General features: G+C 39.6%; 1 protein-coding gene across 7 annotated transcripts in view; it reads left to right on the top strand.

The window, feature by feature from the left end:
- The window catches only part of RGSL1 (regulator of G protein signaling like 1), a 74,929-nt gene that overhangs the window by 19,376 nt on the left and 41,730 nt on the right, over positions 1 to 13,823 (top strand). For 6 of the 7 annotated variants that reach the window (XM_082702849.1, XM_082702851.1, XM_082702853.1 and 3 more), the window contains 3 exons: positions 4,327 to 4,389; positions 4,787 to 5,009; positions 7,747 to 7,854. In XM_082702849.1, the coding sequence (XP_082558975.1) occupies positions 4,327 to 4,389; positions 4,787 to 5,009; positions 7,747 to 7,854 (394 nt within the window). The remainder of the gene's footprint in view (positions 1 to 4,326; positions 4,390 to 4,786; positions 5,010 to 7,746; positions 7,855 to 13,823) is intronic. The other variant, XM_082702850.1, reaches the window with a different exon arrangement.

Below are 13,823 nucleotides of genomic sequence, written 5' to 3' on the forward strand. Positions count from 1 at the left end.
TATCTGGCCTTTCATGCACTGCTTTCAGGATAGGGCAGGAGAGTTTACCAAGTGATGGGCAAACTGAATTCTGAAGGAAACCCTAATATCTTTTAATGAAAAACAATTATAGAGTGAAACCATGTAATTGTCTTTCTCTGCTTGACTTATGTCACTTAGCATAATCCCCTCCAATTCCATCCATGTTGATGCAAATGGTGGGAATGCATCCTTTCTGAGGGCTGAGTAATATTCCATGTATATATGGACCACGTCTTCTTTATCCATTCATCTGTTGGAGGGCATCTTGGCTCCTTCCACAGTTTGGCTATTGTGGACATTGCTGCTATGAACACTGGAGTGCATATTCCCCTTCTTTTCACTACATCTGTATCTTTGGGGTAAATACATAGTAGTGCAATTGCTGGGTCATAGGGTAGTTCTATTTTTAACTTTTTGAGGAACCTCCATACTGTTCTCCAAAGTGGCTGTACCAACTTGAATTCCCACCAACAGTGTAAGAGGGTTCCCCTTTCTCAACATAAGGAATAGTATGGAGGACATTAGGGGAAGGGAGGGAAAACTGAAGTGGGGGAAATCAGAAGGGGAGATGAACCATGAAAGACTATGGGCTCCATGAAACAATCTGAGGGTTTCAGAGGGGAGGGGAGGTTGGGGGATATGGTAGCCCCATGACAGGTATTAAGGAGAGCACATGTTATCATAAGCACAACATGTGCTCATGGTGTTATAAACAAATAATGAATCATGGAACAGTACATCAAAAACTAATGATGTACTATATGGTGACTAATGTAACATAATAAAAAAAACAATTACAGAAAAAGTACATATATATTAAAAATAGTAGGTCAAATTTTATTTAGATTCAATTAGCCAACATATAGTACATCATTAGTTTCAGATGTAATATTCAATAATTCATTATATAAACCCCTTACTCATGACATCACATGCCCTCCTTGCCCATCACCCAGTTACCCCATCCCCCTCACCTTCCCTCTAGCAATGCTTAGTTTGTTTCCTATAGTTAAGAGTTTCTCACTCTTTTTCTTTCTCCCTAATGACTTCCTATTCAGTTTTTCCTCCCTTCCCCCATGATCCTCTGCACTGTTTCTTATATTCCACATATGAGTGAAATAATATGATTATTGTCTTTCTCTGACTTACTTCGCCTAGCATGATACCCTCTAATTCCATCCATGTCAATGTAAATATTAAGTATTCACTCTTTCTAATGTCTGAGTAATATTCCATTGTATTTATACACCACATCTTTATCCATTCATCCGGTGATGGACATCTCAGCTCTTTCCACAGTTTGGCTTTTGTGAATATAGCTGCTATAAAAACTGGGATGCAGGTGCCCCTTCAGATCACTGCATTTGTATCCTTTGGGTAAATACCTAGCAGTGTAATGGTTGGGTCATAGGGTAGTTCTATTTTTTTAAAGTTTTTTTTTTTTTTTAGATTTTTAACTTATTATTATGTTCAATTATCCAACATGTAGTACATCATTAGCTTTTAATGTAGTGTTCAACAAGTCATTAGTGCAAATAACACCTCCATTTTTAACTTCTTGAAGTACCTCCATACTGTTTTCCAGAGTGGCTGCACCAGCACGTAGTCCCACCAAGAGTGTAAGAGGTTCCCCTTTTCTCTGCATCCTCACCAACATTTGTTGTTTCCTGTCTTATTAATTTTAGCTACTCTGACTGATGTGAGGTGGTATCTCATGGTGGTTTTGATGTGTATTTCCCTGATGCCAAGTGATGTGGAGCATTTTCTCACGTGTCTTTTGACCATTTGTATGTGTCTTCTTTGCAGAAATGTCTGTTTATGTCCTCTGGCCATTTCTTGACTGGATTCTTTTTTGGGGGGGGGGGGGCGGTGTTGAGTTTGCTAAGTTCTTTAGGGATTTTGGATACTAGCTGTTCATCCAATATGTCATTTATAAATATCTTCTCCCATTCTGTCAGTTGTCTTTTGGTTTTGTCAACTATTTACTTTGCTGTGCAGAAGCTTTTTATCTTGATGAAGTCCCAATAGTTCATTTTTGCTTTAATTTCCCTTGCCTTTGGAGATGTCTAGCAAGAAGCTGTTGTGGCCAACGCCAAAGAGTTGTTGCTAGGATTTTGATGGGTTCCTGTCTCACATTTAGGCCTTTCATCCATTTTGAGTTTATCATTGTGTATGGTGTAAGAAAATGGTCGTTTCATTCTTCTACAGGTGGCTGTCTAATTTTCCCAGCACCCTTTATCGAAGAGACTGTCCTTTTTCCATTGGATATTTTTTCTTTCTTCATCAAATATTAGTTAACCATAGAGTGGAGTGTCCATTTCTGGGTTCTCTATTCTGTTACTTTGATTCATGTGTCTGTTTTTGTGCCAGTACCATACTGTCTTGATGATTACAGCTTTGTAATATAGCTTGAAGTCCAGCATTGTGATGCCATCAGCTTTGGTTTTCTTTTTTAACACTCCTCTGGCTATTTAGGGTCTTTTCTAGTTCCATACAAATTTTAAGATTATTTGTTCCAGCTCAGTTGCATTTCTATATACTAACAATGAGACATAAGAAAGAGAAATTAAGGAATCAATCCCATTTACAATTGCACCAAAACCCATAAGATACCTAGGAATAACCTAACCAAAGGAGTAAAGGATCTATACTCTAAAAACTACAGAACACTTATGAAAGAAATTGAGGAAGACACAAAGAACCGGAAAAACATTCCATGCTCGTGGATTGGAAGAATATTGTTAAAATATCTACATTACCCAGAACAATCTACACATTCAATGAAATCCCTATGAAAATACCATTGACATTTTTCATAAGTCAAGTTTTAAAATGTAAGTTTAAGTTTAGATATTGCTTTATTATATTTATTATTTATTACTATTATTTTGCTGCAACTCTATTTCTTCTAATGGGAAATGCTTCATTAAACATTGTTGGTTAAGATACCAATTAGATCACTAGAGTCATAAATCTTTTAAACTAGAAGGAACATTAATAGGGTACTCATGTCACACGTTTATTACTCATATTTAATATATATATATATTCAGAGATTATCGACTGGTCAATCACATCATATTACATTATATATTGCTAATATTCAATCACTGAGCTTAATTTTCTCAGGAATATACTTCACTCCAGTTCCCTAGGAACCCAGGAGATCTGATGAAGTTACTAAAACTCATACTCTTTAACTCACTCACCTTTTGGCAGCATGACTGAGGTGGTTTGCGGAAACAATCTTACATTCCCTAAAAATTAATGTTGTTGACTCATTCCCAGCAAACTAATGCCTAGACTACATACCAAGGCATTTAAGTCCTTCATGGATAGTCCCAACCAACCTTCACTGCCTCATCTCTTGCTACTACCCCACCCCTCTGCTCTCTGCAGGATGCTACAGTTTACCTCTGCTAGAGAGTATTCATCATTCTCAAACCGTCCTTGCCCATGTCTATGCCTTTGCTTACGTTCTTTCTACTGCCTGGAATGCCCTTTACTCAACTTCCATATGGTGAGCTCCTACTTATCCTGCAAAATGCAAATTCTGGTTAAAATTTCCTTACCTTTTTGAATTCTTTCTGAATCTCCTGGACTCTGCTCCCAGAGGACGTTCTTCACCCTTGTACTGTAGCATGTGCTATCCTATGCTACTCATCATGCTAGAAGGTGCACTCCTTGAGAACAAGGTTTGTAATATATTATCCGTATATTCCCAGCCGTTTGCATAGTGCCTGGCAGATAGGAGGCCCTCAGAAACTATTTGTCAAATAAATGAATGAACAAAGGTGAGAGTACAGACAAATAAACCTAGCTGAGCACTAACTCTTAAGTGTTTTTGTTGTTATTTTTGGGTTTTGTTTGTTCTAATGTAGTGAAATATCCTTCACAAATGGGTAAGGTCTTCAAGTGGGAAATCTTGAGAGAAGTCACTGCAGAAAAGATCTTTGGTTTTCAGGGCCATTTTGAGGCTCAAATGAGATGGTACTTTATTTAGAAAAAAAAACAAGGAAGTAGGAAGATGCCAAGTAATTGTCCTTCAGTAATTTGTTATTCTTTCCTTAGGTAAATATCAATTACCATTCTCTGAGATTCAGAGAGAGACTGTGCAAGCTGCCATCTTCGGGGAGACAAATGTTGCCTCCTGGTTGGTTATGGCTAATGCTTGCTGTTCCATTGTATCTCCAAAGTAGAGAATGCAGAATCTGCAGCCTGCTCTTCTCCCACATAAACACTAGCACAAGAGATGCAGCAAACTGAGCATCACCTCATAGCGCTTATATCTTGTTTGGATTTCAGATGCTCAGCTCCTGGTATGATGAATTCCTGGAGGAAGAGGACCACTGGTTTCTCATTTTCACAGTAGGAGGGACTTTGAGTTGGGGAGGAATCGTGAGGTGTGGGAAGAAAAAGGAGTAACTGCTCTCTTAGAAGACTTATTTGTCAAAGTAAATGAAACTTTTATTTTTCCCAGAGGCCAGTGGACATTGACATGGTCTCCAATATTCTAAACACAAACCTTGAGGGAAAAGACTCAAGTGCAGTAGCTAATTGTGAAGAAGTCACATTCATATAGAACTCCTCCCTTATAGATATGAGTTTGATTAGAAGAGGGTGGGGGTTGGTGTGGAAAGGAGCAGTGGTTCTTAAGAAAAGCCCATGTGATGAGGAGGCTCAGGAGGACGGGGTGGTTACAAAAATCTTGCTTCTGGTCTAGTTCCTATAGCAAATGCTCTTTGACCCCATCCCATTCTCTTAGACTCAGGCCAAGTTCATCAGCAGAAAATGGCATAAAAAGGGATCTATAAGTAAAGAAGAGAACATTCTTCTTTATAAGAGGTGTGAGGAATCCCTGGAGTTAAGCCAGGGGTTGGCTAACATGGAGAAAATGGATTCTATGCAGTGGCAAAAGATAGCAACCGAGGACCTGAAACAAGGCGGGTCTCTCCAGGTAGAACTAAAGTCTCCAGTGTTCCAAGCAGGTAAGGGCAGTCACCATAATTTTTGACCCTAACATATAGGCAATTGGGAAATATTAATATTCAACATTTAGTGATGATTTACTGTATATCAGCACTGTGCAATGCAAAGATTACCTCATCTGATCTTCAAAATAACCTATGAGGTAAGTACTGAGTAACTGAGTAACAGAGAGGTTAAATGACCTTCCCAAAGTCACACAGTAAGTGGCAGAGCCAAGGTCGGACTGACTGGCTATTTAAGTTTGGCCAGACTCCTGCCCATCAAAGCATCTTAGTTATAGAATAATTCTTTGTTGTTCATCTGATAAGCCTGTTCCATCTTACCATACCTCCTCCAGAGTCAGTTCCAAAGCATTTCTACGAACATATTTTTAATAGCTACTCCTCTTCCCCAACATAACACAGCAGCTCACTCAGGCAGTAGAGAAGAGTGGTTAGGAGCACAAGGTTGTGCTGTCCCAGAGGACGGGGTTATATCCTAGGTCTGCTAGTGACTGTAAACTTGAGCAATGTATTCGTCCTCTCTGTAAGGCCCCGTTTTTTCATTTTTAAAATGGAACTAATCATGATAGGTTTGTTGCTGTTGTGAAGAAGCTCCAAGGTCACCTATGAAACCTATTACCACAATGTTTGGCAATAATTAAAGTTCAATAATGTCAGCCATTAATATCTAAATTGAACAAACTGCTTTAATTTTCTGTGCTGAGGCAGTCAGAGCACTGCAGTACTGCAATCCACAATAAACACATTAGACCTCAGGAAACATGTACTTGTGTATATGTGTGTGTGTATATGTGGAAAAGCATTTTCACAAAGCAATACTTACCTTTACTATATAATATGATTTCCTCTAGTTTCTCTATTCTATTTTGTTCTATTTCATTTTGTAAAGGCTGGCAACGACCATTTTTCGACATTATTGAGTCATGACCTGCACTTTTAAAAATACAGAAGGGGAATAAGCCAAAGCTTCAAAAATTCAATTTCACTGCTCCCTTGCTCAGTGAGCCTGGGCGAGTTACTTCATCTCTTTGAGCCTCTTATTTCCTCAGCTGTGGAGTGGGGATAATGGCCCCTGCTTGGTAGGATTGTTGAGGGGATTCGAGGCAATGCCTTTACAGAGCCAGCAGGTGCTCAGTTAGTACTTGTTAGATTATACTAAAAAACATTCAGCTTTTTCAAAACTTTGATGTGCACTCCATATACAAAACAAGATGCCTTGAATGCTTGCCTCTCATAGCCATGTTTGGGCATGAGTTATTAAATCTAGCATGAACAAACCCTGTGTTTCATATCAGAATTTCACCTTCTCTTTAACTACCGAACATGCCAGAACCTGTTCCAGAAAACAAGAGAAAAATGGAAGAAAGGATGGCTGGTAAATTTGACTGCACACACACTTGGCAATAGGCATGGCTTTGGTGGTCTTGGAGTGCCAGGGATGGCCAGGAAGAGTGGGAACCACTCTCCATGAAGATGCTTCTTCCTTCCCTCAGCACACATCATTACTTCCTCCACCACTGCTTTTTGGAAATGCAAGTATGACCTGATAAAGGTCCTCCTGTATATTTGCCCAACCCAAGGCCCTGACTCCCAGGTGGGCTGATCCAATCAGGGAATACCATAAACTCACAGCACATCAGAGCTAGAAAACCCTCAGCTGTCCTATGGAGAAAACGAGTCTCTGAGAAGTGGAAAGACTTGGTCAAGGTTGCTTAGCAAGGGAGGGTTTGGTCCAGAACTGGAAAACTGGATCTATTGCAGGAATGATCTGCTGCTCTTAACAACTTACAGCCAGATTCCCCTGGCTGAGAGATGATAATGATGATAATGACAATGCTGACATTTGTGGGTCCACACCCCAGCCTTCCTTCTAGACTCCCACCAGTATGATCTTCAGAAAGTACTAGACTGCCTTGGGAGAGTTTCTGGGAAGGAACTGTGCGCAATAAGACTGACTTTAAACCGCAGAACTCACCACATGATTGAGTGTTTTCACCTAGGTAGGAGGCAAGGTGCTGCTAATCTGTCCTATTGTTCAGTACATGACTAAAACTTCCCTTGATGTCTCAGCCGTCCTGTCTCATCGTATTTTGGATGCAAAAATGTATTCCTCTCAATCAACTGTGTATAGCTAGAAATAATGTATGACTTTTTCTAGAAAAAATAATTCACTCTCAAAGGACAATGATTTGCAACTATTAAGGATATTTACATATATGAGCTGTCAATTCTGAAAGTAATTCCCAAAGACAGAGCCAAGCAAGAGAGAAAGTTCCTAGCATGTTATTTGCCATATATTATCCCTAAGTGTATCGAATTCTTTGAAGCAATAGCAGAATGTTTGAAATATATTTGCAATTCCTTCACACAACAGATGGCTACTTTGAAGGGGTCAGTATTCATTTGAATAAATTACTTCTTGTATATGTGTTAACAATTAGTACCACTTTCAAAATTATATCTCAGTTACCCTAGTATCCCTCAGGCAGAAAATCTCCATGGGTCAGGTGTCCCCAAGAAGGGCAGAATCCTCCCATTCTGGAGAGGAGGGAAGGTTATACTTCCTTGCTTCTAATTTCCCTGAGGAACTTATATTTCTTGTGTAAACATTTTATTAAAACATTATTATCTTCCTAAAATAACAATTTAAAGGTAATACTGTCAATAAAAGCGTATGAATCTTTAAACCAGAGTGGACAACCAGACTCTATACCTTTTTTCCCCTACTTGATAGACATTAGGAAAATGTCCTTTGAGGAACTCTGCTATAAGTTTCCAACGGTGGCCATACAGAAGATCAGCGATGATTACAAAATATATTGTGAAAAAGCACCTAAATTAGGTAAGTGTTTACAACTCAGAGAGTCATTTGAAACAATCAGGTAAGACTCTCCCCAACTGCAAGAGGCATAAGCCAAGATAGGAACCATGCTTCTTTTGAAATGAGGGATGGTCCGGGGAGAATTGCCACATCTTTTTTTTCCTCCTACATGGCCACAGGAGGGCATCATGAAACTGCCAGGCAATTATAAATGAATGAGAATGGTGATGAAAGTTGTTCATTCCTACCTCCTCACCTAGTTATTCTGGGACTTCCTAATACAGATTTGTCCTCTACCATGTTTCTTAGAATCAGAGATGTGTGGAAGGTTTGTTGGTGTGTGTTCTTAGTAATAACCCTTTTCAAGAAATAAGGAAAGCAGCATTGGCAGAGGTAGATGCTGGTCAGGCAGTTACAGTAGACCTCAGCAGGGGTCCCATAGAGAAAACCCTAAAGCTAGGATGGCCTTTCCAAGTTGTGCCTCACTGAGACAAAGGATTTTTTGGTTTTTGTTTTGTTTTGTTTTTTACATTCACATAGACTCGTAAGGGATTGGGCTGCTTGTAGGGAAGATATAACCTTGGGTCATGCAGCACCCTTTGGCTGAGGCAATGCCTACAGGGGGTCTCAACTATGAGCTGTCTGCAGGTAGCTGAGAATGAGTGATTTGGTCCTTAAAGGAGGATCTGAGCTATGCATCAGCTGTACACCATAGCACCCTGTTGACTTTCTTTGTAAGGAAATTTCACTCCATCTTGGAGTAGCTATCCCAGTAAATTCTGGTTGGTTTTGTTGGTGTATTTTTTTCCCCCTGGGGAACTTAGACTGGAAGGGCTGGCTCACACTCCTATAGCTTATCTGGAGACCATAATGAATACTCCTCTTCACCCTCCTTTGCTACCCATCCTAGAGTTCCTTTATTTTCAGCTAGTGTCTCCGCTGGTCTTGAGAGAATTAACTGAGAGGATGACGTAGACTGTCATCCCTAAGGGACCTGAGCTCCCTGGTCATCATCACTTCTCAGGCTATAGTTATTGCCCTTGACAATTTATCATTAGAATTGGGCAGCAGAATACCAAGAGTGCCAAATGAATTCTCCATTGTCCCTGCTGTGTTACTGATGACCTAGATGGTAAAAGTCAATTACCCTGTCAGTATAGTAACTCCTTTTCTTGCCTGCTAGCCTCTTAGCCTAAGGAGTTAAAAGTGACTGAGCGCCTACTCTGTCCCTGGTAGAAGCACTCCCCATCTGGAAACCAGGATCTTTTAGACCAGCACTGCCCAGTACAAGAACCACTAGCATCATGTGGCCATTGAACACTTGAAATGTATCTGATACAAATAGGTTAACAAATACATATTATTTAAATTAATTTTATCCTTTTGATTTTATCTTTTTTAATGTGACTACTAGAAAATTTAAAATTATATATGTGATTCAAGTTGCATTTCTATTGGATAACACTGGTCTAGGCCCACAGAACCTAAAGCTGTAAGGATTAGAAATTTCCCTAAGTAAGTCATTGATACTAATGTTAAATGAATCACTCCTACTTTTATCCTTTGTTCCATACACATATACTCTAGTTATTGGGAACACAACACCTTCAGTTTAACCTGAAGGATGATGTTGTATGTCCCAAGATCATAATCAAGCTGGTTTCACAGCTGCACCTTCAAGGAATGGCTCCATTGCTCTACCAGGCCAGCACCTCTCACAGCTGATAGACCTAGTGGATCCCATCATCATATATCCATTGCCAACCTCCTGGGCTGTCAGTGTATCCCCCAAACGTTATATGGGATCTCGTTCAAGGATCTTGTAAGCCCCCTGATAGCAATGCTCGCTGAGGCCTTACAGGCAGGAATCCTTGTCACTTCCAAGCAAGATGAATTGATGGCCTTTCCAGAGTAGAAGCAATCTAATGTCATCAATTTGTCACCAAGTAAGCAGTTGGTTTTCTCTGAGAGTTATTGAAGTATGTGGCCTTGGCATTTGTCCCTGTCACTGACAAGTTGAACATTTGGCAGCAGTGGTAACTAAATCAGCCTCGGTGAGTGTAGGGCCCATGCCATTGGGTACACATACAACTTCCATCCCTAGTAGTCCAATACCCATCTAGCCACTCTATTCACGAGTTCATTGATGGATTATGACAGAGATTTGCTGAAATCAATCATCCAAGTCATTTTGTCTACTTGGTTACTTGGTGCCCTATTTCACAGTGGTTGTTTATGAGTGAACTTTAAGCTATAACGCAAAAACTTTTGTTCTTCATGCTTACTCCCATAGATTCATCCACATGTGTCTTCCTTCCTCCCAGTATTCTTTTTTTTTTTTTTTAAGGCTTTGTTTAGAGTAGTTTTAGATTCACAAAAAAATTAAGAGGGAAGTACAGAGATTTCCTATATACCCCATGCTCCAGCACTTGCACCACCTCTCCCATCATCAACATCCCCCGTCAGAGTGCTACATTTGCTACAATTGATGAACCTATATTAACACATGATAATTGCCCAAACCCATAGTTTACCATAAGGTTTCCTCTTGGTAGTGTGCTTTCTTTGAGTTTGGGCAAATGTATAATGACATGTACCCATCATTATCACACCATACAAAGTATTTTCAAGGCTCTAAAAAGTCTCTGTGCCCTAACAGTCCTAATAACCTCTACCTATTCACCCCTCTCCATACTGCCAACCCCTAGCAACCACTGATCTTTTCACTACCTCCATAGTTTTGCTTTTTTTTAAATATCACATAAATTGAAATCATATACTATATAGCTCTCCAGATTGTCTTCTCAGACTTTGTAGTAGACATATAAGCTTCCTCCATGTCTAATTTTGCCTTGATAATTTATTTCTTTTTAATACTAAATAGTATTTCATTGGTTCACCAGCATTTGTTTATCCATTCACCTACTGAAGGACATCTTGATTGCTTTCGAGTTTGGACAGTTACGAATAGAGCTGTTATAAACAACCATGTGCAGGTTTCTGTATGGTCATAACTTTTTATTGGGTAATACCAAGAAGCACAATTGCTGGGTTTCATGATAATAGCAGGTTCCTTTTTTTTTTGTTTTGCTTTTTTTTTTTTTAAGATTTTATTTGACAGAGAGACAGCAAGAGAGGGAAAACAAGCAGGGGGACTGGGAGAGGGAGAAGCAGGCCTCCCACTGAGCAGGGAGCTGCTGGATGTGGGGCTCATCCCAGGACCCCGAGGTCATGACCCAAGCTGAAGGCAGACCACTTAAGTGATCGAGCCTCTCAGGTGACCCAACATGTTCAGTTTTATAAAGAAGTGCCAGACTTCTTCCAAACTGTCTTTGGAAATGTCTTCCAAAGTGGTTGCACAATTTTGCTTTCCTACCGGTAATGAGAGAGAATTTTTTTTTAAATTTTTTATTTTTTATAAACATATATTTTTATCCCCAGGGGTAAAGGTCTGTGAATCGCCAGGTTTACACACTTCACAGCACTCACCAAAGCACATACCCTCCCCAATGTCCATAATCCCACTCCCTTCTCCCAACGCCCCTCCCCCCAGCAACCCTCAGTTTGTTTTGTGAGATTAAGAGTCACTTATGGTTTGTCTCCCTCCCAATCCCATCTTGTTTCATTGATTCTTCTCCTACCCACTTAAGCCCCCATGTTGCATCACCACTTCCAATGAGAGAGAATTTCTGTTGCAGATTTGGGCCATTCTAATAGGTGTGTAGTAGTATCTTACTATTGCTTAATTTGCTTTTTCCTAATGATATACAGTGTGAAGGTTCTTTGTAAATACTATTTTCAGGGTACCTGGGTGGCACAGTCAATTAGACATCCAGCTCTTCGTTTCAGCTCAGATTGTGATCTCTGGCTCATGGGATCAAACCCCGGGTTGAGCCTGACGCTCTGTGCAGAATCTTCTTCAGATTCTCTCTCCCTTTGCCCTTCCCAGGTGTGCAGTCTATCTCGTTCTCTCTCTCAAATAAATACATAAGTATTCTTTAAAAAGTTATGTTCTATCTGTATACTCCTTTGCCGAAGTGTCTGTTGAGGTGTTTAGTCCATTTGTTAGTCAGATTATTTGTTTTCTTATTGTTGAGACTTGAGTTCTTGGAATATTTTGGAAAAACAGCTCTTTATCACATATGTCTTTTGCCACTATTTTCTTCCTTTCTCTAGTCATCTGATTGTCTTCCATAGAGCAGGGTATTTATTTTAAATAAAGCACAGCTTATCAATTCTTTTTTTCATGGATTGTGCCTTTGCTATTATCTCTAAAAAGTCATTGCCAAATCCAAAATTATCTAAATTTTTCCCATGTTATCTTCCAGGAGTCTAATAGTTTTGCATTATACATTTAGGTCTATGATCCACTTTGAGTTATTTTTTGTAAAGGGCATAAGGTCTCTGTCCACATTGATTTTTTTTTCATATGGATGTCAAATGGTTTCTGCACCATTTGTTGAAAAGATGAAAAGGCTGTCTTTGGGGTATCTGGGTGGCTCAGTCGTTAAGCATCTGCCTTCAGCTCACATCGTGATCCCAGGGTCCTGGGATCAAGGCCCACATCAGGCTCTCTGTTCAGTGGGGAGTCTGCCTCTCCCTCTGTGCCCTCTTTCTTTCTCCAATAAATAAATAAAAATCTAAAAAGAAAAAAGAAAGAAAGAAAAAGGCTATCTTTGTTGTATTCTATTGCCTTTGTTCTTTTGTCAAATATCAGCTGTCTGGATTCACGTGGGCCAATTTTGGGGCTCTCTATTCTGTCCCATTGATCTATTTGTCTGTTCTTTCACCAAGATCACATTGTCTTGATTATTCTTGCTTTACAGTAGGCTGTTTTTCTTTTTTTTTGTAGTAAGTCCTGAAGTCAGTTAGTCTTCTAACTGCTTTTCTCCTTCACTATTGTGTTGGCGATTCCGGGTCTTTAGCCTACCCACAGGAACTTTAGAGTCAGTTTTTCAACACAGGTGTAACTCATTTAGTTGCATTTCATTTTATTATGCTTTGCAGATGTTGCATTTTTACATATTGAAAGTTTATGACAACCCTATCTTGAGCAAGTCTATTGGTGCCATTTTTCCAAAAGCATTTGCTCACTTTGTGCATCTGTGTCACATTTTGATAATTCCTAAAATATTTCAAACATGTTTATTATTTTATTTGTTATGATGATCTGTAATCAGTGATCTTTGATGTTACTATTGTAAGTGTTTTGGGCGCCACAAACCTCACCCATATAAAATTACAAACTTGATGATATTTGTGTGTATACTGACTAGGCCGATGACTGGCCACTCCCTTTTCCCTGAGGCACAACAATATTGAAACTAGGCTATTAATAACCCTACAATGGCCTCTAGGTGTTTGAGTGAAAAGAAGTATTACACATCTCTCACTTTAAATCAAAAGTTAGAAATGATTAAGCTTAGTGAAGAAGGCATGTCAAAAGCTGAGATAGAGGCACCTGGGTGGCTCAGTGGGTTAAGCCGCTGCCTTCGGCTCAGGTCATGATCTCAGGGTCCTGGGATTGAGTCCCGCATCGGGCTCTCTGCTCAGCAGGGAGCCCGCTTCCCTCTCTCTCTCTCTGCCTGCCTCTCCATCTACTTGTGATTTCTCTCTGTCAAATAAATAAATAAAAAATCTTTAAAAAAAAAAAAAAAAGCTGAGATAGGATGAAAGCTAGGCCTCTTGCACCAGTTACCCAAGTGGTGAATGCGAAGGAAAAATTCTTGATGAAAATTGAACATGACACTCCAGTGAATACATGAATGGTAAGAAGGCAAAACCACTTTATTACTGATACAGAAAATGTTAATGGTCTGGATAGAAGATCAAACCAGACATAGCCTTTCCTTAAGCCAAAGCCTAACACAAAGCAAGGTCCTAGGTCTCTTCAATTCTATAAAGGCTGAGAGAGGTGAAGAAGCTGCAAAGACAAGTTTGAAGCTAATAGAGGTTGGTTCATGAGGTTTAAGGGAAGAAGCCATCTCCAT

This window comes from Mustela nivalis (assembly GCF_964662115.1).
Source record: "Mustela nivalis genome assembly, chromosome: 16".
NCBI lineage: Eukaryota > Metazoa > Chordata > Mammalia > Carnivora > Mustelidae > Mustela > Mustela nivalis.